At 38.4% G+C, this 22,667-nt stretch overlaps 1 protein-coding gene across 3 annotated transcripts; it reads right to left on the reverse strand.

Annotated features, from left to right (window-relative positions):
- Positions 1-356: 356 nt before the first annotated feature.
- LOC137174401 (protein NLRC3-like) lies at positions 357-15,973 on the reverse strand. Of its 3 annotated transcripts, XM_067579645.1 has the most exons (7): positions 14,586-15,973; positions 12,769-12,942; positions 12,544-12,663; positions 10,785-10,840; positions 6,715-8,515; positions 2,945-3,097; positions 357-2,028 (listed from the first exon to the last, which is right to left on the reverse strand). In XM_067579645.1, the coding sequence occupies exons 2-6, from the start codon at positions 12,900-12,902 to the stop codon at positions 2,989-2,991; spliced, it is 2,220 nt and encodes a 739-aa protein (XP_067435746.1). In that variant the 5' UTR covers positions 12,903-12,942; positions 14,586-15,973; the 3' UTR covers positions 357-2,028; positions 2,945-2,988. The 3 variants fall into 3 exon arrangements, with proteins under 3 accessions (XP_067435746.1, XP_067435747.1, XP_067435748.1); XM_067579646.1 differs by lacking the exon at positions 2,945-3,097; XM_067579647.1 differs by lacking the exons at positions 10,785-10,840; positions 12,544-12,663; positions 12,769-12,942; positions 14,586-15,973 and adding an exon at positions 8,602-8,735.
- Positions 15,974-22,667: the final 6,694 nt, after the last annotated feature.

Genomic DNA, 22,667 nt, shown 5'->3' on the forward strand with positions numbered 1-22,667 from the left:
TGGAAATACTAAAGTAGAAGTACCTCAAAACTGTACTTAAGTACAGTACTTGAGTAAACTTTCCACCACAGCAAACAAGTCAAATCTAGAACTGTCTTCTAAACATAATTATTTCCTACTTCATTCCCAGAAAAATCCCAGAAAATACTAGCAGAGAGAGAAGCAGCATTGATCACATTATTTATTGAATATCGACCAGATTCTGTAAAAAAACAACTTTGAAATGGTACTAAAGTATGCTCGACCCAAATTCAAAATGTTCAGTGCAAATTACTTTATTACCCTTCAACTGAACATTACTTTAGACTCACCTGAAGATAGAAAACTAGGAGGAAAAATTAAAACAAAAATAGAAATAAAGTTACAATTCCTGTTTATTTGATGTCATTCTTCACACTCAACTCTTGTGTGCTGAATACTACATTAGTTAGTATTTTAAATTCATTATTGCAAGAGTGCACAAGTTAAACAAGAGAGGCAAAAGTCTTAAAGACATTCTTGTCGCTTCAGATTTGAGAGGCAGCCCTGCAGTCCATGATAACCTGAATTCTCCTGAACACAATGTGCACTAAAGAGTTCAGGCGTCCCCCCTCAGGACAAAATTCAAAATTCAGATTTCAGAACACAAAAGCACTATTAGGAGACAGGATCTAACTTCTCCTGCAGAAAAACATTTTCTACAATAGAGACCACAATGTCTCACTCTGAAAGTGAACTGCAATAATCGAGGTGGCTTCTGGATCTGTTGCTTTTAAAACATGAAGCGTTTTGGAAACATAAATTAAACACACTATCACTGAATGAAGAGCTGGACTTGAGGTGTTTCCTTATAGGCTCAGTTTAACTGTTATTATTTAGCTTTGATACAAGTTGTTGGAAATTATACTGGAATTTGATTTTTTTTTGTTTGTTCTTTTCACTGGATTGATGTTTTTTATTTAACCATAAGATGGCGCCATAATGTGTAGAGCAAACAGGTAACAATACATGTGACACAGATGATGGCTTGATTACTGAGTCATGTAATTATACTACACAATGCCTTGTGTGATGTTTGAAAATGTATAAAAAGTGGTTTTCAAACAGCTATTCTTGTTTGTCCCCTGATGAAGGCGTGAGCCTTGATTCGAACATTGTTTAAGTGCAACAGTTTCTCTTTCTGAGTAACACGAAGAGACTAATGTAAACTTTAATATCCAGCATATTGGACAATTGTAATGTTCTTCTGTCTGTCAACACAAAAAAGTTAAATCAGTTCCAACTGATTCAAAACTCAGAGGGAGAGAAAATATTACTGTTTTAAAGCCTCCAGCTTTCATATTGATTCTTTTACTTGTTTTTCAAGCACTTCACAGTCTGCCAGCAGACTGATCTGCCTACCATGTGTGAACCAGGATGGCCCCTCAGGTCCTCTGGAGTCTTTTAGTTGTTTCAAAAACTTTCTGTGAGGCAGCTTTAAGTTTTAATGCTCTGAGCCATTTGAACAGTCTGACGCAGATCTGAGGGTTAGGGTGTGATTAGTGTTGACATTTTCAAACTTGAAACATACTCAGCCTTTCTTTCAATCATTTATGTTATTGTATTCATGTTTCATGTATTCATGTATGTTAATGCTGTGAAACAAAATATTAGAAACACTTTTGAATAAAATACACTAAAGTGCACCACCACCACCCACTACGACCTCAATAATGAACATAAAGTAGAATTATCACTTTTCTGACAATGTCAACAAAAACTGAAAACGTATAAAATAAAAATAAAAATAGAATTTATGGCAGAACTGTTGCATTAGATTGCACAGGTGTTCATAAAAGGGCTCAGTCAGTGTACGTATGCTGGGAGTGTAAACTTCTAATCACTGCACTATGGATACAACTACAACCACAGGAGGTCAGTAAAACAGATATTATAGTTGCTCTGTAAGGTGAACATTTCACAGATGAGCCTGCAGAGTCTGTCATATGTCAGCTTGATAGTCGGGATCTGTCTCATTGCTCACATCTTGAAATGCCGGATTGTTTCACCCTGCAGGGAAGAGCACAACAAACATATCAATATATCTTGTCACTCCTTGATAAAAACTATATTTTAATAGAACCAGCATGTTGATTTCTGCCCTAAATATAATATATATATATATATATATAACTATGTAATAATAATAATAATAATAATAATAATAATAATAATAATATACTTATACATATTTAATATATTTATCTGTAAAAAAGAGGACATCAGATTATTAAGTAACTCATAAATTGATTAACTAATTAGACAATGAAAAACAGATTCAACAAAACTTCAACGTTAATGTTTTTTCACTCTGTAAAGCACTGAATTGCTTCTGTATGAGATTCTGTTGTACAAATAAACTTGACTTGACATTAATATATGAACACATAGGTGTAGTTATAACTGGATTTTTATCACTCATATTTATAGTTTAAGGAGCAAAATAACAATATCAAATATAAAAAAACAATTATAACACTGTTACACTAACCAAATAAAAAATAACAAAGAACAGAATTAAAAATTTATTTAAATTTTTTTAAATTGTGTTAAATTTTATATATTTACAATTTAAATTCAAACAAATTTACTGTTACTGTAAAATTAATTAGTAAAAATGATCAAGTTGACCCCACTTATCTGAACCACTTAATTAAAAGTGAAACATTTAGCAGTGAGATACATTATATCAACTGATAACTGAAATGTTCCTGTTTGCTTTGACTAATTCGGTTACACTGGACTAATTTAAAACCTGTGTGATCTCACGTGCTGTTACATGTCCAGCAATACCACCACTTCCCCAGATCACAGAAATAACACTATGGGTAAAACTTCATTATAATAAATAGAAATGATCACCCAACCTACAAATAGAAGACAGAGAATGTTTCTTTAACACAGAACTGAATACAATCTTTCTGACCTGAGAGTCTGTAGACCAGCAGACAGCAGCTTCATGCCTGATTTCTACAGTTTGTTGTCACTCTGATCCAGCTCTCTCAAATGGGAGGGGTTGGACTTCAGAGCTGAGGCCAAAAAGTAGCAGCTGCTCTCTGACAGGCCGCAAAAACTCAGTCTGAGCGAGGAACAAAACATGAAGTTAAGAGGAGACAGTCATCACAGCTGCGGAGGTTTTAAATACAGAAATTTACATGTGCAAAAAGGAAACGAGAAACATAAGTAAAAGACATCACAAACAACACTCAGTCTCTTCAAACTCTGTGGAGGATCTGAGCAGCCTTCCAAAAATGTACAAAGCAATGAATGAACTATTTAACAGCACAATAAATAATGTTGGAGTTAAGAGACTTTATAAATGAATGACTTTATGAGGATCATGGAAAATGTTTCAATAATCAACAATGGGGGTAAATACCAACATACACAGCTAACATCAACGTGTGTGTTTATGTATGTATGAATATGAATTTGTATATGCAGACTAGAAATAAATTTGAATTCTAAAAATACAGATACAGCATTTTATCAGAAGCTAAATATGGTTTAATAATAACATTGATGCCAAAATGTTAGATGGGATATAATGAAAGCCTCTTTTAATCCTTTTTTGGTTGTTTCACCCAATATTAAACATATTTTCAGAAATTGTAAAAAATCATTTTTTGTTTTGTTTTGTTATACACAGTATATTCATTGTTTTCTAATTTATTTAAAATTAATCCAGTTTTTATTTGTAAATAGTGTTGCATGTTATGGTATGTTTTTTTTAATGTTTGGTCTACATGATGTAGTGAGTGATATACATATAGTTTTTTCCCCCTTTCGTATGTTAATATTTATGATTTCATAAACGGCCATCTTTAAACTTGTGTATATTGCCACAAAGATCACCTTTGTGTGTATGTTTTCTTCAAGATGACTGTTAAAAAGTACAAGTATAAAAATAATTATTGGAAGTTGTCCTTCAATTGATCAAATTATAGCCCTTCTTCTCAAATCAATAAACAAAAATATTTTAAAATGGATGTTGAACTGGACAGCATTAATGTAGATTAATATTCTTCAGTACTGGATACATGGAAATCATTTACTTTAATACATTAATCTGTAAAAACAGAGGACATCAGATTATTAAGTACTTCATAAAGTAGACAATTAAAATGGTTTCAAATAGAACTTTACAGTTAATGTTGTATCACTATGTAAAACAAATTGAATTGCTTCTCTATGAGATTGTGCTTGATGAATAAACTTGACAGTAATATTTGACCCCATAGATTGAGTTTAAACTATTCTTATTCATTGTTTAAGGAGCCAAATAACATCATCAAATACTCAAAAGATAGTAGTTAACAAAATAAATAATAATTAAAAGATTAATTAAAAATTGGACTCTCCAGACCAGCAGACAGCAGCTTCACTCCTGAAACCTGCAGTCTGTTATAACTCAATCCAGCTCTCTCAGGGAGGGGGTGTACTTCAGAGCCGAGGCCAGAGAAGAGCAGTAGCTCTCCAACAAGCTGCAGTGCCTCAAACTAAATGAACAAAATGCATGTTACTGTGAAACTTCTGAGTGAGATACAGTTTGTCTTTGGTTAGAAGTGTACATAATATTTACAAACTGTCTGTTTTTTGCCTGGATGTAGATCAAGAACTGATTCCTGAATTTTAACATGTGAATGTAAATGTCTATCACTGAATATTTTAATGCAGATCCAGATCCTATACAGGATTCATATATTCACCTCAGATACACATTGTAAATTCACACATCCATTCTTGCATACTTCCACTACATGCACACATTTATGCATGCATACATACTGATTCCTAGTTACATGCATGCATATCATATAGAAGAACATTACATTAATGATAAACTTACATTATTATTATTGGATGGTCAGTATTGCACATAATGGTGACCAAAATGATTGCTTAATCAAGACTACAAACTACGATTGTGAGAAAATTTCTTTGACACAGAACTGAATAAAAAGGTGTCTGACCTAAAGCCTAGTTCAGCCAGGAATGCAGATACTGCTTGCCGAAACAGAAAAGTTTCTGACTGTTCTTAAAGAATACTGGGTACTTCCTCCCTTCTGAAATTCAGTGGCACATAGGGCAACATTTTCAGGTTGCTGCCCTTTGCCCTAAAACAGGTTTTGTAACATAAAATATTTCACGGTATAAGGTCTAATTGCTCTGAATTTACCCCAAAAGGCAATAACCGCATGTAAAGCAAATGTGGAAGTGTTCTGAGTTTAATTTCCTCAAATGGCAAACAGATGCTGCCTCCAAAAAAATGTATTGGTGTGAAATCATGCTCAGTCGAAGGCAACTGGACTTGCTCTTAAAGATAAAAATAAAGAAGCCTTTTGGATGAGAGGTGAAAGCAAGTCACTTTGATGTTAACACAGCACTTCTAGATACAGTATAAAATTACCTGGATGACTAAGAATGTTCAGTAAATATCTCTCAATCATTTATTGGTGTAGCTCAAGATAGCAGGCACATATGACATGTAAAAATTACATATAATCAACACAAAACTAATTAAATAAAGCTGTGTGACTTGACAGTATGCTGATGAGTAAAACCTCACCAAACTGATAGAAAAACATGTGATGTGATGTAGCAGTGTTAATTTTGGCATCTAATTTTGATTTAGTTCTGTCATTTGATGAAAATGTTAGTTTTAGTGGACAAAAAATAAAGACATTCTTGTCTAGTTTTTCTCAGTGATTTCTGTCGTGCATTTTAAATTTTTACATCTTCTAAGCATTTTGAGGCTTCAGCTGTCACCATCTTTGTTGTGTACAGTTACCATGATTACATGCATCATTCTTGTCTATCTCGAAGTTAGTGTAAACGGGCGCTGTTTCTGATCAACATTAAAGCAGCAATATTTCTTTAGCAAACATCTAGAAGACGATTTAGATGGCTGACTGCCAACATTAATCCTGCTGACTCATTCCTTCTGATAGAGACAAGAAAGATAGCTTAAGTAACATTAGCTTGATAATGCTATGTTAACTTAGCTTTTCATAAATGTGTCTGTGCTGCCTGTATATTTTCACACAATGTTTTGTTGCTGTTTTTTATCTAATTCTCAGTGGACTGTAGATGAATTTAGTTCATAAAGCTGTTAGACATACTGACAGACAGAACGTTACTGAATGCAAAATGGTTCTTATTAATGGTACTGCAACATCTTAAACAGCTAAATCATCAACGTGTGATTTGCATTTACTTCATTCAGTCCATTTGTCCTTCATCTGTCTTTTATATAATCCTTTAGTTTTCATTTGTTAACAAAAAATGTTAAACATTTTGTCATTGTCCCTGTTTTCAAAGGTTACTTTTTATTTAGTTTTAGTCTCGTTTTTGTTGTGAAAAAAGGTCAAAAATTATTTTGTTGTTTAATATGACTTTGCATTCAAAGCGCAATTAATGAATCTATCCATCTTTCAGGTTATCATTTGATTTTTGTTTCATGACGTAAAAAATTTTGCTTAAACTGCTTTTTTTAAAATTTAGTTTTAGTCTTGTTCTCGTCATGAAAAGTTGTCAACAAATATTTTTTGCCATAGTTTAGATTTTGTTGACAAAATTAACACAGTGACTTACTTTTATTTGAGAATACAAGTCTAACATTTAGATAGAAGTACTTTTAGTCCTAGATCATCTTTCAACAAAAATCCTAAGAGTAAATATGGATCCTGGACTCACCGAGCCTGTCTGTAGTTCCTGACTGCTGGGATAAGTCTAAGTCGACCCTCCTCTGATGTCCTGTGTGCCTTCATGTCCAGTACATCCAGGACCTTCTCTGACATCTGCAGCATGTAGGCCAGAGCTGAGCAGTGGATCTCAGAGAGTTTTGTCTCAGATGTGTTCTCTGACTTCAGGTACTTTTGGATCTCCTGATGTACTGAGCGGTCATTTATTTCCATTAGACAGGGGAAGATGTTGATGCTTCTGTCAGGAGAGATGGTATAAGTGCTCATCTCCTTCAGGTTGTGGATGGCTCTCTGGATGTCTTCTGGACTCTTTTCTGTGTCATTCAGCAGGCCTCCTAAGAGTCTCTGATTTGACTCAAGTGAAAGGCCATGAAGGAAGCGGACAAATAAATCCAGGTGGCCATTTTTGCTCTGTAGTGATTCATCCACAGCTTTCCTCAGGAACATATCCAGGGATGGGTCACAGCTACGATACCTCCCCCAGTCCTTTCCAAGGAATGTCTCCAGTGTCTCGCTATCCTTGTTTGCTTGACAATGAAAAATATACACTGCAGCAAGAAACTCCTGAATGCTCAGATGAACAAAGCAGTAGATGGATTTCTGGAAGATCACATGCTCTCTTTTAAGGATCTCTGTACAAAATCCTGAGTACACCGAGGCCTCTGTGATATCAAGACCACACTGCTCCAGGTCTTCTGGGTGGAACATGATGTTTCCTTTCTCCAGTTGTTCAAACGCCAGCCTCCCCAGCTTCAGAAGAACTTCCCTGTCAGCCTCCGTCAGCTCCTGTGGACTTGTCTCATGTCCCTCCTCATACTTGTGCTTCTTCCTCTTTGTCTGAACCAGCAGGAAGTGTGAGTACATGTCAGTCAGGGTCTTGGGCAGCTCTCCTCTCTGGTCTGTAATCAACATGGGCTCCAGAACTGAAGCAATGATCCAGCAGAAGACTGGGATGTGACACATAATGTGGAGGCTGCTGGACATCTTGATGTGTGAGATGATTCTGCTGGACAGCTCTTCATTACTGAATCTCCTCCTGAAGTACTCCTCCTTCTGGGCGTCAGTGAAGCCTCGTACTTCTGTTACCCTGTCAACACATGTAGGAGGGATCTGATTGGCTGCTGCAGGTCGGGAAGTTATCCAGACGAGAGCCGACGGAAGCAGATTCCCCTTGAAGAGGTTTGTCAACAGCACATTGACTGGTGACTTCTGTGTGACATCAGATACAACTGCATTGTTCTTGAAATCCAGTGAAAGTCTGCTTTCATCCAGGCCATCAAAGATGAACAAAACCTTACAGACAGCAAGCTTCTCTGCTGTGACCTTCTGTAATGTTGGATGGAAAACATGGATCAGCATGAGAAGACTGTACTGCTCATCTCTGATCAAGTTCAGCTCCCTGAACGAAAGCAGGATCACCAGACTGACATCTTGGTTTTCTAAGCCCTCTGCCCAGTCCAGAGTGAACTTCTGCACTGAGAATGTTTTTCCAACGCCAGCAACACCGTTCGTCAGAACAACTCTGACATGTTTCTGTTGGTCAGGTAAGACTTGAAAGATGTTGTGGCACTTAATTTGAATGTTTTCCTCCATCTTGGAGGCTGACTCAAGCTTCCAAACCTCATGTTGAGTATTAACCTCTTCACTCTGTCCCTCTGTGATGTAGAGCTCAGTGTAGATCCTGTTGAGGAAGGTTCTGCTTCCTGTTTCATCAGTTCCTTCAGTCACACATTCACATCTTCTCCTCAGACTGATCTTATATTCATCTAAAACCTTCATCAGTCCTTCGACCACTGTGGAGGAGAAAAAAAATAACTGTTAAGAATCAATAAGGTTTAACTGATATACTTTTGTCCTGTATCCTCAGGCATTTTCAAACCTGCGTTGTTAGGTCTGGTTGAATGGGACACTGGTTGGTGTTGGGCCTCAAACCACGAGGTCACACAGAGAAGCTCGGCCCTTGGGTTGCTCTGAAGATTGTGGCCAGCACCCCACTCTTCAGACCAAAGGGGGGATGTTTCCCCCGAGACAAAGGAATAGCGCCAAAATGCTGCTTACAGACAATGGGAGTCCATTGCAAACTCCATTTCCAAGGATGCTTTGCGATTTTCACACCTCAGCAGGGAACAGTCAACATACAGTCTCTCATTGGCGGAGACGCTCCTGCACAGCGGAGCGTCCTAATGACGCAGCCATGACATCACCACCCCTTTAAAAACTGAGCACGCCCTGAAACACACGCCTTTCCCATGTCACTGAGCTAGGGGTAACCTCTGCTCCTCTGTGAGTCAGCTTGACTAAAGGGGGTACCCCACGCACCCTTCATCGAAGACTCCCCTCGCTGGACGAGACGAGACTTCGCCCGTGTTCACCCAAACACATTCCTGGATCCGAGAGAGACTGCTGCTGCAACCAGCGTCCTCAAATTCCCTCGAGAAGGAAGAAACACTCCGCTCTTCTTCACCGAGTCGACTCTGCTGTTCTCTCCGCCACGCTGCTGAGAGCCAGCTGCCATGATTTTCACCAACCGTGTGAGAACGACCACCGTCTGCATCTGAGCCAAGGATAAAGCCGGACAGAAAGACAGACTACACAAACAGCCTGCTCGCTTTCTGAAGCAACCAAGTACGAGGCATAAGTCTGGGCAGAGGCAGTGTTAGTTGTGTGTTCTTTTCAGCATCAGTTGCTGTTGTTTAGCATTCAGCTTTTTAGCATTATTGCTATTGTTCTTGTTGTGTGAGTTGACAGACCGCCGAGTCCATTTTCTCTGCTTACTCTTAGGAGTATTTTAAGTTTGCTGCCTGTTTAGTTGTGTTCACCACACTAGACTGTTTTGTGTTTGTCCCGCTCGGGTGTGTTTGTGCCGCCGTGAGTGAGAAAGTAAGTTGCTTTCTCGATCAGAAACCAGACAACGTGCATCACAGACTGCCGTCCATATGCACACTGTCTGTGGACAAAGGAACCGTTTCTCTTCCCCTCACGATCGCTTTCTTTCCTTCTTCTCCCTCTCTTGCGACTAACACACACACGCGCGCGCGCACACAGGTACACACGCGCGCACACAGGTACACGCACCGACATCTTTTGCACATCTGATGGTCAGATAACGTCAGACAAAGCTTTGCTTTGTCTTTCCGTATCCGCCATCAGACACGTGTGTTTTTCACGGAATTGGGTGAGTGCAAGACGCCAACCACCAAGCGGTGCCACCTTGCTTCTGTCTAACCAAGACACCGCCATACTTCCGCCATCCAGTTCTCGCATGACGTGACTCCCTCCAATAGTCACGTCGCAGACCGACGACATCATCACGTCAGGCCCCATAGCCATCTTGTCGAGCGCGCACACGCACGTTTAATAAGTTTAATAAACACTGTTATATCTTTAAAGAGAAGTTCTTTTGTCATTATTGTGTGTAACATATTGTGAAAAGTGGCTGATTGAAGGAGTCAGAGCTCAAATTCAACCCTTCTTTGTTCACCCTTGAATGTTGATATCTCTCAGATATTAACATTCTATGTGAACTCCCATTTATGAGACTACCTTGTTTGGTAATTGGTTCCGGTTTCTGGGTGGTGCTGACAGTGGTGATAACAGCACATAATGACACCTGTTGTCCTCCCAGGTCAAAATTGACCCGAGGGCAACAGGAGGGTTAAAGACTTTGGTGTTCATTTTTTGGTACCAAACGTAAAAATGATCAATAAGAGCAGGAAAAAAAATCAGAACAAGGCTTAGGACTCAGTCACTAGCACGTATAACTGAATATTTCTGTCGCATAATACTCAAATTATTTGAGAATCACAATACATGGATTTGGTCACAGAGAGAAATATATTTCCATGTCAGGTTTGACATTGTCAACCAATAGCAAAGCTGCTATGAAATGTTTTAAATTTAAAACATAAGACAGTTCAAACATGTTGATGTTTACCAGGTATAATGTTTGCAAAGGTCAATATCTTAATTTAGCGAGTTACGATGCTAACAAACACTACCCACACTGCAAAAAGACTAATGATGAACCAGACTGGACCCCCCATGGCGTGATGTGATCTGTACCTGGGACACAGCAGGACAGCAGCTCCTCCTCAGCACCACCACACCTCTCCCTCCCCCTGTGAAAAAAAGGCAGTTCTTTTTCAATAAAAACTTTTAATTAAATATTTCACATACTGTCTAGATGTTAGGATTAATATTTCAATATAGAATCTGAATTCCAGATGAAGACCCCTTTACATTGAAGATCTTTCCTTAATACCTGCTCTAAAGGTCTCAGTATGCTTCAAACTAAGTGCTTGTCAGATCGTTTAACAGCATTTGAAAATCCTCTTTCTGATGTCATAATTGCCAATCATGCCAAGTTTGTGCAGTGATTGGTCAGGTGTGTGGAGGTGTGAAAGTAGCCAGGGATTGCACTTCATTCTTCACACAACCCAGTGCACATTGAATGCTTTTGAGGAAAGTCTTTAAAGGCCAACTCCTGTCTTCAACTTTTATTTAAAGTATGTTTAGCTCATTGCAGAGATTGGTCACCCTGTCAGAGAAGACAACTTGTCATACAGACTAGTTCATTTTAAGTATTTTGAAACATTAAAGGGGACATATTGTGCTTTTTGTGATTTTCAGTCATATTCTGTTATAATGTCAGATTTCGAATGTTAAATATGGTAAGAGTTCCAAAGCGTGAGGTGGACGAATGTGCGCTCTGAAAGTCAAAAGTCACAGAGTTATCAAGCCCTTGACAAGCTTCATCTGCTTGATAACAAGTTTATTATTAGAATCAGGTGTGTTAAAGTGGGGAGATACCTAAAACCTGCAGGGCAGTAGCTCTCCAGAAGCAGGGTTGGTGACTACTGTATTATAGGAACTGGATACCGGACTCAAAGATGGTGCCTTTTCAGTCAAATGAAAATTGACGGCCTGGCACAAGAGCCAAGAAAGTTTGTAGCTTCTGGGTTTGCTTACGTGTTGTGCACAGTTGTGTTTATCCCATGCAGCCTGTAGACTTTACATTGGGATGATGTCACAGATTGCTTTTCTAGGTTCAAGGAAAGTTTTACAAATATAAAACCTTCATGGATTAAAAATTCAAAATACAAAGAGTAATTATCGGTCCTATTTACAGTTGTCGGTATCCTGTCAACAGTTTTATAGACATCTCTTTATAATGGTGGTCTATGAGGAAAATACCTTTTGGGCCACAGGGGATTTTTTCACGGCAATACCACGAGTTGCCACTGGAAGTAACTGGCAGCAAGGTTAAAAGGTGGCGCCATATTCAGTTTTATTATACATCAATGTTCTGAACACTCTGGTTGCGAAGATACCTCTACTTTCTCTTCATGATGACAACAGATTATCGCACATGCCCACAAATAGCACTCCATTCTGCTACCTTTGCTGCTAAGGATGTTGCTAAAGTTGTTGTCCACTCTCACATTTCTGATCTGATTCAGCTACAATATGTACGGATGGATTTCAGAAGTTGACATTTGGAGTAAAGAAGGAGAAAAAGAAGTGAAATCCTGCTAATATAGTTTGTTTACATAGCCTCTGGAGCTGGAGGAAGCTTCCTGAAGCTGACCAATCAGAGCAGAGTGGGCTCATCAGGAGGCGGGCCTTAAAGGGACAAGAGCTAAAACGGCCTGTTTCAGACAGAGGCTGAACTGAGGGGCTGCATAAAGGGCCAGTAGAAGATAAATAAGGAGTTTTTAACTGGAAACCATATAGAGATATTCCAGTAGAGCCCCAGAATATAAATATAGACCAGGGAATGTGCAGAACATGTCTTCTTTAAGAGTTCTGTTAGTCATCTTACTTTGTAGGTGAAGGCTGACTTTCATCACTAGAGCCTAGAGGAAAATCATCAGAGCAGTCACTCGTCATCGACTGACATGTAGTCTCCACAGACTTTGCTCTCTTTCCCTGGTTGCAGTGTCTGTAAAAACAAACATCAAAAGGAATGCACAAGTTCTTGTTAAGACAAATAACACATTTAACTTTGTACGTGTCGCAGTTCTGTGTGACATTAAATTCCTCTTACAGTGAGTGTGAATGAGGTGCAGGTTCAGTATTGAAGTTTACAGGATATCCCTTAGAGTGGTTACTCTTCATCGACAGACAGCTGCATCCTGGAGACTTTGCTCTGTCCACCTCTTCCTCTGCACAGTCACTCATCTTCTCGACTTCACAACATCTGAGCCGGACACCGGAAACACTGCAGACACACACACAAAATGAACATAGTCACGGTTAGAAGCATCCTCTTTTCCATCAAAATGCATTAAATCATGAGGATAACACAGTGATTTTAAAGAACTCCCAATTATGTTCATGTTCATGCTCTCTTTCCCCTTTTTCCAGTTGCTCTGCACAGGGAACTATCAAATAAAGGAACAGGATTTCATAAGCCCTATGTGCCATGGCGACAATCAGTTTTAATGCTTCTTACATCATATTTCCTTTTTCCTGTTCTCTCCCTCTCATTTCAGAGCCTGATGTTTCTTCCCAGCCTTCCCAAGTCTATACAAGAAGTCACAGAAACACTCACATCCTGCTAGATCAGAAGCTGATCTGTTCAATCTGTTCAGCTTTTACTCCAATAGGCCTAATTGTTGTTTTAGAGTTTTAGAGATGTTCTTGTGTATGGCAGGGTACCTCTTGAATTTGACAAAAGAGATAAAGAAATCAATCAATTGTCAATATACACGGGGACAGGAAAGCAGAAATCCAAGACAGTTTTTTGTTCAGATATATTTTTGTCAGATATTTAGACTGTAAGATGTTTCTTTACTTGTTATGGAAAGTTTTGTGTTGCTTCACGATACTAACAAAAATTGATTGTTATATTAATATTGGAGGCTGTCTGTAATATTTGGAGGCTACTGACACACAACAATTATTCTGTTAACAAAACAAAACTTCTTAGTACAATATCAAACAGATAAAATATAAATCTTTACAGTTACAAAAAGAGTTTCCATAAGATGTTATGCTTCTGGTCAAAAATCTAAATCAATCAACTTTGAGGTCTCTCCTCGCTCCGAAAACTGTGGCCACATTTTCATCAAACAGAACACATTGTGCTGTGAACACCAGTGATCGATTCTGCACAGGCCCGACTCATCTCCAGTGAGATTATCGTTTTCTACCTTCAGTCATCACCTGACTCCCATAACCAGCCACTTTCCTCTCATTCTGCCTCAGCATTCAGCCTTCCTGTCATCTGTTTTTGCCTGCACATTTGACCCTTTAGTTCAGTTTTCCTGTTTGGACTGACCACCTGTTGACAAATCCTGTCCAGACTTATTTTAATTCAATCTCCCTGATTCTGGGTCATGCATCTGAGTCCAATGTGTCCAAAACTGAGCATTTAAACTGGTGAAGTGGTTTCTGTCCTACAGATTACAGATACCCCATGAGTGAAGTACATCATGAGTGAACTCAATAAATGCCCCTCGCTAGCAAATAAAATCTCAACAGCATGCCAATTTTTTTTCTTCCTAGGATGGTGACCTCCCATGGTTCCAATACCTTAGGGGCGTTAGTGCCAATCAAACTTTACCGTTTTATCTATATCTAGTTTAGTTTATTTTGTGTTGTGTGAGACTATATTTTACTGTGTTTTTAATGCACCAACCAGGAATGCGCTCCTAATTTCGTTGTATCTACAATACAATTACAATAAAAGCTTTCTCTTCTTCTTCTTCTATGAGTTGTCTCTTACCTCGCTTATTACTTCAAATGTAATTCACAGGAAAAAAAAAAACATACGTACTATAGGCTTACACATATACAACGTATACATATACAAGTTCTGCAACATAGAGATGAAGGATAAAGTAGTGAAAATGTACTTACATATCTCCGCTCCTTTCGATGTGATTCTTCTTAAATGACGTGTCTTTACTGGAAATGGGTATTTCGCTTTCCTAAGACAGGCACGCCCCACTCTGACCCTGATGTAACCCTATCTTCCGGCCTAACCTAACCTACCAAACTAACGAACGAAACGTGCATATAATGTTTAATGATCTGATTCACCGGTGTTACAAATCAACTGGTTTTCCTCTTAACTTGTTACCTTTGTTTGTAAATGTCGGGCGTTTCTCACGGCGACAGCAGATGTTCCAATCACGGAGAGGAAACGTCACTGACCTTGCAAATGCACTCACAAAATCACTCATAATTCCGTAGACTAGGCTATCCATCTGATTAATTCAGCTTATTGATGGTTTATGGATCTACGAAAAATGTTTCACTTCGGAGGCGGAAACTGGGCTTGTGTGGCAGCTATCACTGCAGTAACAGTGGTCTCAAGTTAATCTTGCAGAGGTATTTTAAAACCCGAAGATAATATACGGTTGTTTTTGCCTCTAAATAAGCTGTGTGTTTGGGTATATAGGTAGTTCTCAAAGCCTCATCGCTCAGTGATGCAGCACAATGTACCGTCAGTTTGTGTCGAAACCCAGGTGGAGAGTTTTTATTTTGAAGAAAATACATCAAAATATGGTTAAGAATATTTCTGATCCCACAGTTTCATTGAACTCCATAAACCATGAGCTGAATTTATCAGATGGATAGTCTAGTCTATGAAATTATGAGTGATATAAAATCATCATCAGGCATTTGCAGGTCAACAACGTTTCCTCTCTGATTTAAACATGTGCTGTCACTGCCGAGAAACTCTCGACGTTTACAATTACAAGGAAAGAGAACCAGTTAACAAGAACTTGACTTGTAACTCCGGTTTCTCACCTCTAGCGCTCTCTCTCTTTATTCACTATCTGGCTCGCTCGACCGCAGCTGCGCTCCCGCTCTCTCTCTTTATTCACATATATCACACATATATATATCACATATATCACACACTGGTGCCGTGAAACCGTAACTCGCCTCATATTCACGTCTATGCGGAGACGGGAGCACTGGTTCTGTCCCAACACCTCCACTAATATAGCTACCAGCACACACTACACTTACTCACTGGCAGTGATGGAAGAAGTATTCAGATTTTAACAGTTTTTTCCGTGTTGCTTGGTTGAAGTAGAAAATGAGTCATGGGATTTCCACAGTGTTCGTCACTTATTACTAATATTCACATCAACCTTACCAAGCCCGGTTGTACGTACAGCTACTATTTTATCATACGTGAACAAAACAGAAGCTACACGTAACCAAACATTACTCTTGAGTCCAGAGAAAAACAGGAGCCCAACACGAAGCAGCCATTCACAGCATGTGCGCCGCTGTCTGATGACGTTGCTTCTCTTGTATCTAGGCAACACAAAGGTACATCTCACAATTTCGACAGATCCTTTACTTCAGTAAAAGTTCCAATACATCAATGTAAAAATACTCCATTACAAGTAAAAGTCCCGCATGAAAAATCCTGCTACAGTAAAAGTACATAAGTATTATGAGCTTGATGTAGTTAAAGTATTGCAGTAAAAGTACATAAGTATTATGAGCTTGATGTAGTTAAAGTATTGCAGTAAAAGTACATAAGTATTATGAGCTTGATGTAGTTAAAGTATTGCAGTAAAAGTACATAAGTATTATGAGCTTGATGTAGTTAAAGTATTGCAGTAAAAGTACATAAGTATTATGAGCTTGATGTAGTTAAAGTATTGCAGTAAAAGTAGTGGTTTGGTCCCTCTGACTGATATATTATTATATATGACATCATTAGATTATTAATAGTGAAGCATCAGTGTTAGAGCAGCATGTTACTGTTGTAGCTGCTGGAGGTGGAGCTAGTTTACACTACTTTATATACAGTTAGCTAGTTTAGTCCAGTGGTTCCCAACCTAGGGGTCGGGCCCCTCCAAAGGGTCAGCAGATAAATCTGAGGGATGGTGAGATGATTAATGGGAGAGGAAAGAAGAAAAAACAAAGTTCTGATACACAAATCTGTTTTCAGTTTTTGGAATCTTTGATTTTTGCTGAAATATTGGATCATTTGAACATTTATTGAAATGAAAGCATGTGAGAAGTTTAGAGGGAAAAATCACTATTTGGTGGAGCTGTTAACAACTCATAGACATGTGAAATGTGACCCCGACTACACACTGCTTTTTGTAAGACGTCAAAAGACAAAAAAGGTTGGAAACCACTGGTTTCATCTTTAACAATGTGTTGTATTTTAAAAGCTTGTTATATTATCCATTGTGTCAAATCTTCATCTGAAAAGTAACTAAAGCTGTCAAATAAATGTAGTGGAGTAGAAAGTACAATATTTCCCTCTGAAATGTAGAAAGTAGCATCACATGGAAATACTCAAGTAAAGTAGAAGTACCTCAAAACTGTACTTAAGTACAGTACTTGAGTAAATGTAATTAGTTTTGTTCTTAAAAGGTTACATTTACATTTCTGGAATCCCAGAAATTACTGCATCATGACCTCACCCCTCTGACTCAGTCTGGAGGAGGAAATTACCAGAAATGTACATATTTAAAATGTATTTCTGTTTCTGTTTGAGCGCCTCAAAGATGCTGCATTTCTACATGTGTCCACAGGGTGGCAGTGTTGTCCACTTTAACTGGATCGTCTGTCTCTTACTGCTCCTGTAAGGTAGAAACTCACTCAATCGCCACCATCTGTTTTCTGCAGATAAACACACACAGTCGTGTTTTTATAACTTCAGAGGACATCACATTAACTTAAACTCATTTTCTGGAGACTTACATTAAACTTAAACCAAGTCTTCACAATAAAACTTAATGATTCAAGTTACAGGGACTTGATTTTCATCCCCAAAAGGAAGGTAAGTCCCCACAACATGAGTAGTACAATGAACTCTCTCTGTTCTTTATCATGTCAGTATAATGAATGAAACAGCCAGCAGCCTCGATACTCAACTCATCCCTCTGAGTGTGTGTGTGTGTGTGTCTGTGTGTGTGTGTGTGTGTGTGTGTGTGTGTGTGTGTGTGCTTTGTATGAGACTCAGTTTTATTGTTTTCAGCTCTGTCTGTACTGTTTTACTGTATGAGGTTATGATATTTGTTTTCTTTTAATTATTCATTGATCTTTTTTCTTAAAAGATCATTCTGATATTTTTCTTCATGTTTGGATCCAAACCAACAATAAACTGATGTACTAACAAGTATTGTGTGTGTATCAAAGCCTGATATATCTTATTCCTCTGTTGTTGTCCAGAAACTATTAAAAACATGTCAGTGAGTCACACCGCTGCACTGGGTCACATGTTCCTTCATCATGAAGAGTTTGGTCATGTTAGTTTGTAAGACTAATAACAGCATCATGTTTTCAGTCTCCGGAGAGTAGTTCTGTGTAAGGCAGACGCCACTGAGCATGTGCAGGACCGCAGTTCTGTTTACAGCTTCACTAGCTGTTGTGCTACATATCACAACCTCTGGACTTTATACTGTTTTTGCTGTTGCAATTTAGCCGTATATGAACGTAATTTCTAGGAGGCAGGGTTGTGTTTAACATGGACATCTGACATCACAACATGCATGATATGCCCCCTTTAACTTAAATTTTAAAGTAGCCATCTCGAACATCTCCATTTCGTTGTCTTTGGCGGCACCATATGGCGTTAAGTGGTAATTGCAGGTGTGGTTTTGGACCTCACAGTGTCTCTGATAGGGATGTGCAGAGAGCCCAATATTCATATTTTTATCCGCATTTCTTGAGGCAGCAAAATTATTTGTATTTGAATAAAAGTGGAAATAGGCGGATATTAAAGTGTTGAAATAAGTTTTCTTCAATAAACTCCTTTCCAAAGTAGGGTTCCCACAAGGGGTGTGCCCGAATACAAATACATTATTCAGCAAAGCACAAATAGTGGGTTTTATATGAATATTTGTTTCATACAAATATTTTAAAAATTGTTTGTTTTTGGGAAGAAAAAAAACCCCATGTCAAATACCAGTTTGCAGGTCAGTGACATCGTTATCTCAGTATCTCTCCTCTGCTCCGCTGTTACGTCTATCAGGGGTAAGTCCCAAGGGACTCTCCATAACCTGTTGTTCCTCTTCTCCTTTAGTTAGGTTGTAAAAAATAGGCAATAAATGAAAAATGCAAAGCAAGAATCGCTTTTGAAGTTCTTCTACATGTTACACGCTGTGCTGTCTCTGTGTTATGGGTGTATAAATAGGTAGAGGTCTGTCTGCAATGAGTCGATGAGTAAAGTTTTAACTCAGTAATCAGCGCAGTCGTCTATGATCTGGGAGACTCCAGTTTGAAACCTGGTGTGGGGACCTCCTTCATAAGGTAGTTTATTCATGAACACTTATTGTAACACTTTAATTTTTTAAAATTAAAAGCATAATAAAAACAAAAACAGGATTTTTAAGCTTTCCACTTTTATTCTAATACAAATACAAATAATTTTGCTGCCTCAACAAATACAGATACAAATACTGGACTGTCTGCACATCCCTAGTTCCCGCACCAGGTTTTGAACTCAGACCACAGCTGACTGCACTGACCACTCAGCCAAAGCTCAGCCCTGTGAAACACACACACCTGCAGCTATTTATACATCCATGATGCAGAGGAGAGAGACAGCGATGTAACCTCACTACGACTCCACCCCCCCCCCCCCCCCCCCCCCCACCCCAGTCGCTGTGTGATGTCACGCTAGCACAAGCGAATCAAAGAGCGAGTCTGTTGCGTTAGCCCCGCCCACCCTCTCTGGTGGATCAACCCGCTGAATGATGGAAAACACGTCACTCACTGCGCCGCTTGTGATTTGAATGCATGGCAGGAAAGTCACCACAGACACTGTTTAGAATAAACATATTACTGCAAATGCTTAACAGACGTTTATTTAAAATAAAATCTTCTAGATTCTAACTTTAACCCGAACCATGATCCCTCCAGACCTTAATCATGGTCACATTGTTGTCATGTAATAAAACATGTTTATTTTTCTTTTCTTTTTTGTCAGACTATTTTTTTGTTTTGTTTTGTTTTGTTTTGTTTTTGCTTTTATTTGACAGATTAAATATGAGTAGAGAGAGAAGGTCCACAGCCAGAATCAAACCAGCATTGTTCTTAACCAGGACGCCCCAAACATGTTTATTTTCCTACAGTGATTAAAACGGTTTTGGACATTTCTACGACATATTTTGTCCTTTGATTTGGACGACTTGTTGCAAATATAAATGTCATTTGTAGGAGACGCAGTTATTTTTATTCTGTAAATCATTTTCATCCGGAAAGCACTTTGTTCTTATGCTTGAAAAGTACTGTATAAATAAAATTATTATTATAATTATTATTATTATTATTAAAGGTTCTGCTGCTTTACTTGAATTTGTTTAATTTTTTTTTAGTTTGGAGACTTTCTACTTTTAAGACTTATACTTATTTAGCACCTGGAGTTACTTTTCTCATGAAATATCAGCATTGAAATGAACCTTATTACTGTCTTTTCTGTGTGTTTGTAGATTTTTTTAACATCTTCTTTCCCCTGTTTAATGTTCTCACGTACATGATGTTCTTTAGTGATGCGATGAAGGGCTTTTTCCCCTTTCTTCCATTGAAGTTTAGAGCCTGAATATTTGGTTTCACTTTGGATAAACTGATATCACACACACACACACACACACACACACAGCCGCAGGTGAGGAGGACATTATAGAAAATTAGTGTGTGAGTAGTGTTAATATGATACTGGTGACATAATACAGTATATGTGTGTGCGTGTGTGTGTGTGGGTGTGTGTGTTGATCCAGCCCTGACTTCCTGTTCGATTCATTAACTTCTTTAATGTTGACATTTATCTGAAGGGAAATATGTGTCTATAAAGTGTATTTTGTATGAAATATTCTATATGATCCTATAATGACTGTTGTGTCTGTGTTTTTTTGTGTATTTCTGTTTGTGTGTGTGTGTGTGTGTGTGGGTGTGTGTGTGAGTGAGTGTGTGTGTGTTTATCTTATCTGTCATCGATGATTGTATCAGCTAAATTAAAACACACTAAACAGATGCGCAGGTGTCGTCATTTCATGTGTGTGGAAAGGTTAAATGTTACTGACAAAGGTTCTGTGTTTAATTGTCATCAAGATAGAGCGATATGTAAAAATGGTGTGTGTGTGTTTGTGTGTGTGTGTGTGTGTGTGTGTGTGTGTGTGTGTGTGTGTGTGTGTGTGTGTGTGTGTGTACTGATGTCATTTTCATGTGGAGTTAAGGAACAGAGTCCTCCAGAGAAACCCAAAGTCATTACATCACTTCCTGTCCAGCTTCTGTATCTGAACACAATCTCTCATTCAACATGAACCGTGTTCCTGGAGTTTACTTTCCATATTCTCAGACCGCTCGGCTCCACTAAAGCAGCCGCTGTCACACGTTTAAACCATTTCAACAAAGTTAAACAACATTTTTGTTGTGTGCACAGAAAAAAAACTACAACTCCCGTTAAAAGAACTACAAACATCGCAGCGCAACTCCCCGATGCTTTCCTCTAAAGTCGCTGTTGATGTTTGTAGCTGTGTTAAGACGTCTATCTGTCCTGCTGAGGTCTAGGTCTTATGGGAAATGGAGTTCGTTAAAGGCTGCTAAACACATAAATATTAAATAAACAACAGTATTAGATGTTTTTTTCAGAAAACTCCCATCCTTATCTAAACATATGAGGCAAGCCACATGACATACTGTTGAGAAAGGCTCTGTTCAAGGCTGGATTTTTACTTATTAGTAGATTTTCTTCCTTCTGGAACAGAACCATGAAGTTCTGGTTTGACTTCGGCTCTCTGTTGACAGGAGGGTTTTAATGTTGGTCCACCATTTTGGTCCAGAGTGAGATATCAACTATCAACTATTCTATGGTCATTATTGTTGCTCAGAGGATGAATTTTAATGCATTTAGTCTTCCTCTGATTTTTCTGCTAGCGTCTCCTAAATGAGTTTATCTGTGGATTCACCAGCAGAAGGTAAATGAAATTTCGATTCAATCTTTTGGTGAATTTGCACTACTGACCAATCACAAACTGTCATGAAAGCCGGGAAGACACTGTACACATGAAGCCTGACTAACTTTACATTCAAGCAAAATTTCTGTCGGATTGGCTGCTGTTTAACATTCAGTTTGAGGTCACAATACCCGATTAACTGATCATTAATCTGGTTGTTTGGACGATCAGATGGACAGAACTTTTGCTCGACTGTTTATATTCTACTAAACTGCAACCACAATACAGCTCAGAAGGAATCGTAATGTCACCTGAACATTTTCTGTCAACATAATGAAGAAATGTAGTTACGTAACATATCTGGCAAGTCGAGAAAATAATGATACTGAACGTATCAGTAAAATGTTCAATGACAACATGTATGTTTCTTTTCTTTTCCATCAAAATTTCTGATCTTGCAGCACAACATGCGCCTGTTGCTACAGCTACAGATTTAGTAATCTGTTTTATGGTTATGTTTAGATGTGTTTATTAACATTTAAAGGTGCAGTTTGTAGAATTTAGTGGCATCTAACGGAACTGACTTGGCAGAAATAGAATATAATATTCATAAGTGTGTTTTAATTAGTGTTTAATCACCTGAATATAAGAATCATCGTGTTTTCGTTACCTTAGAATGTGCCCTTTATATCTACATGGGGAGCAGGTCCTCTTCCACAGACCCCACCATGTTGCATCATTTGGTTGCAATCTGCAACCTCACCATTAGATGGCACTAAATCCTACATGCTGGTCCTTTAAGTGAAACCACCACCTTCACCAAGGTGCTTTTGTTGTCTAAACCTGACTCAGGATGTTAACTTCATTCTCTGCTGTCAACAACAGTTTCAGAGTATATAAACGTAATTCTTTCCAGGAGAAATGGTTTGAATATTACAGGCTGGCTGAACATAAACAAAGCGATGTCCCATCCAGATACTTCCAGCAGTTTGATTACATGCAGAGTTGTGATCAGTTTTATCTCAGTTTACTGGTTACTCAACCTGGATAAACTCCCATC

Source organism: Thunnus thynnus, chromosome 22 (genome assembly GCF_963924715.1).
Source record: "Thunnus thynnus chromosome 22, fThuThy2.1, whole genome shotgun sequence".
Lineage (NCBI taxonomy): Eukaryota > Metazoa > Chordata > Actinopteri > Scombriformes > Scombridae > Thunnus > Thunnus thynnus.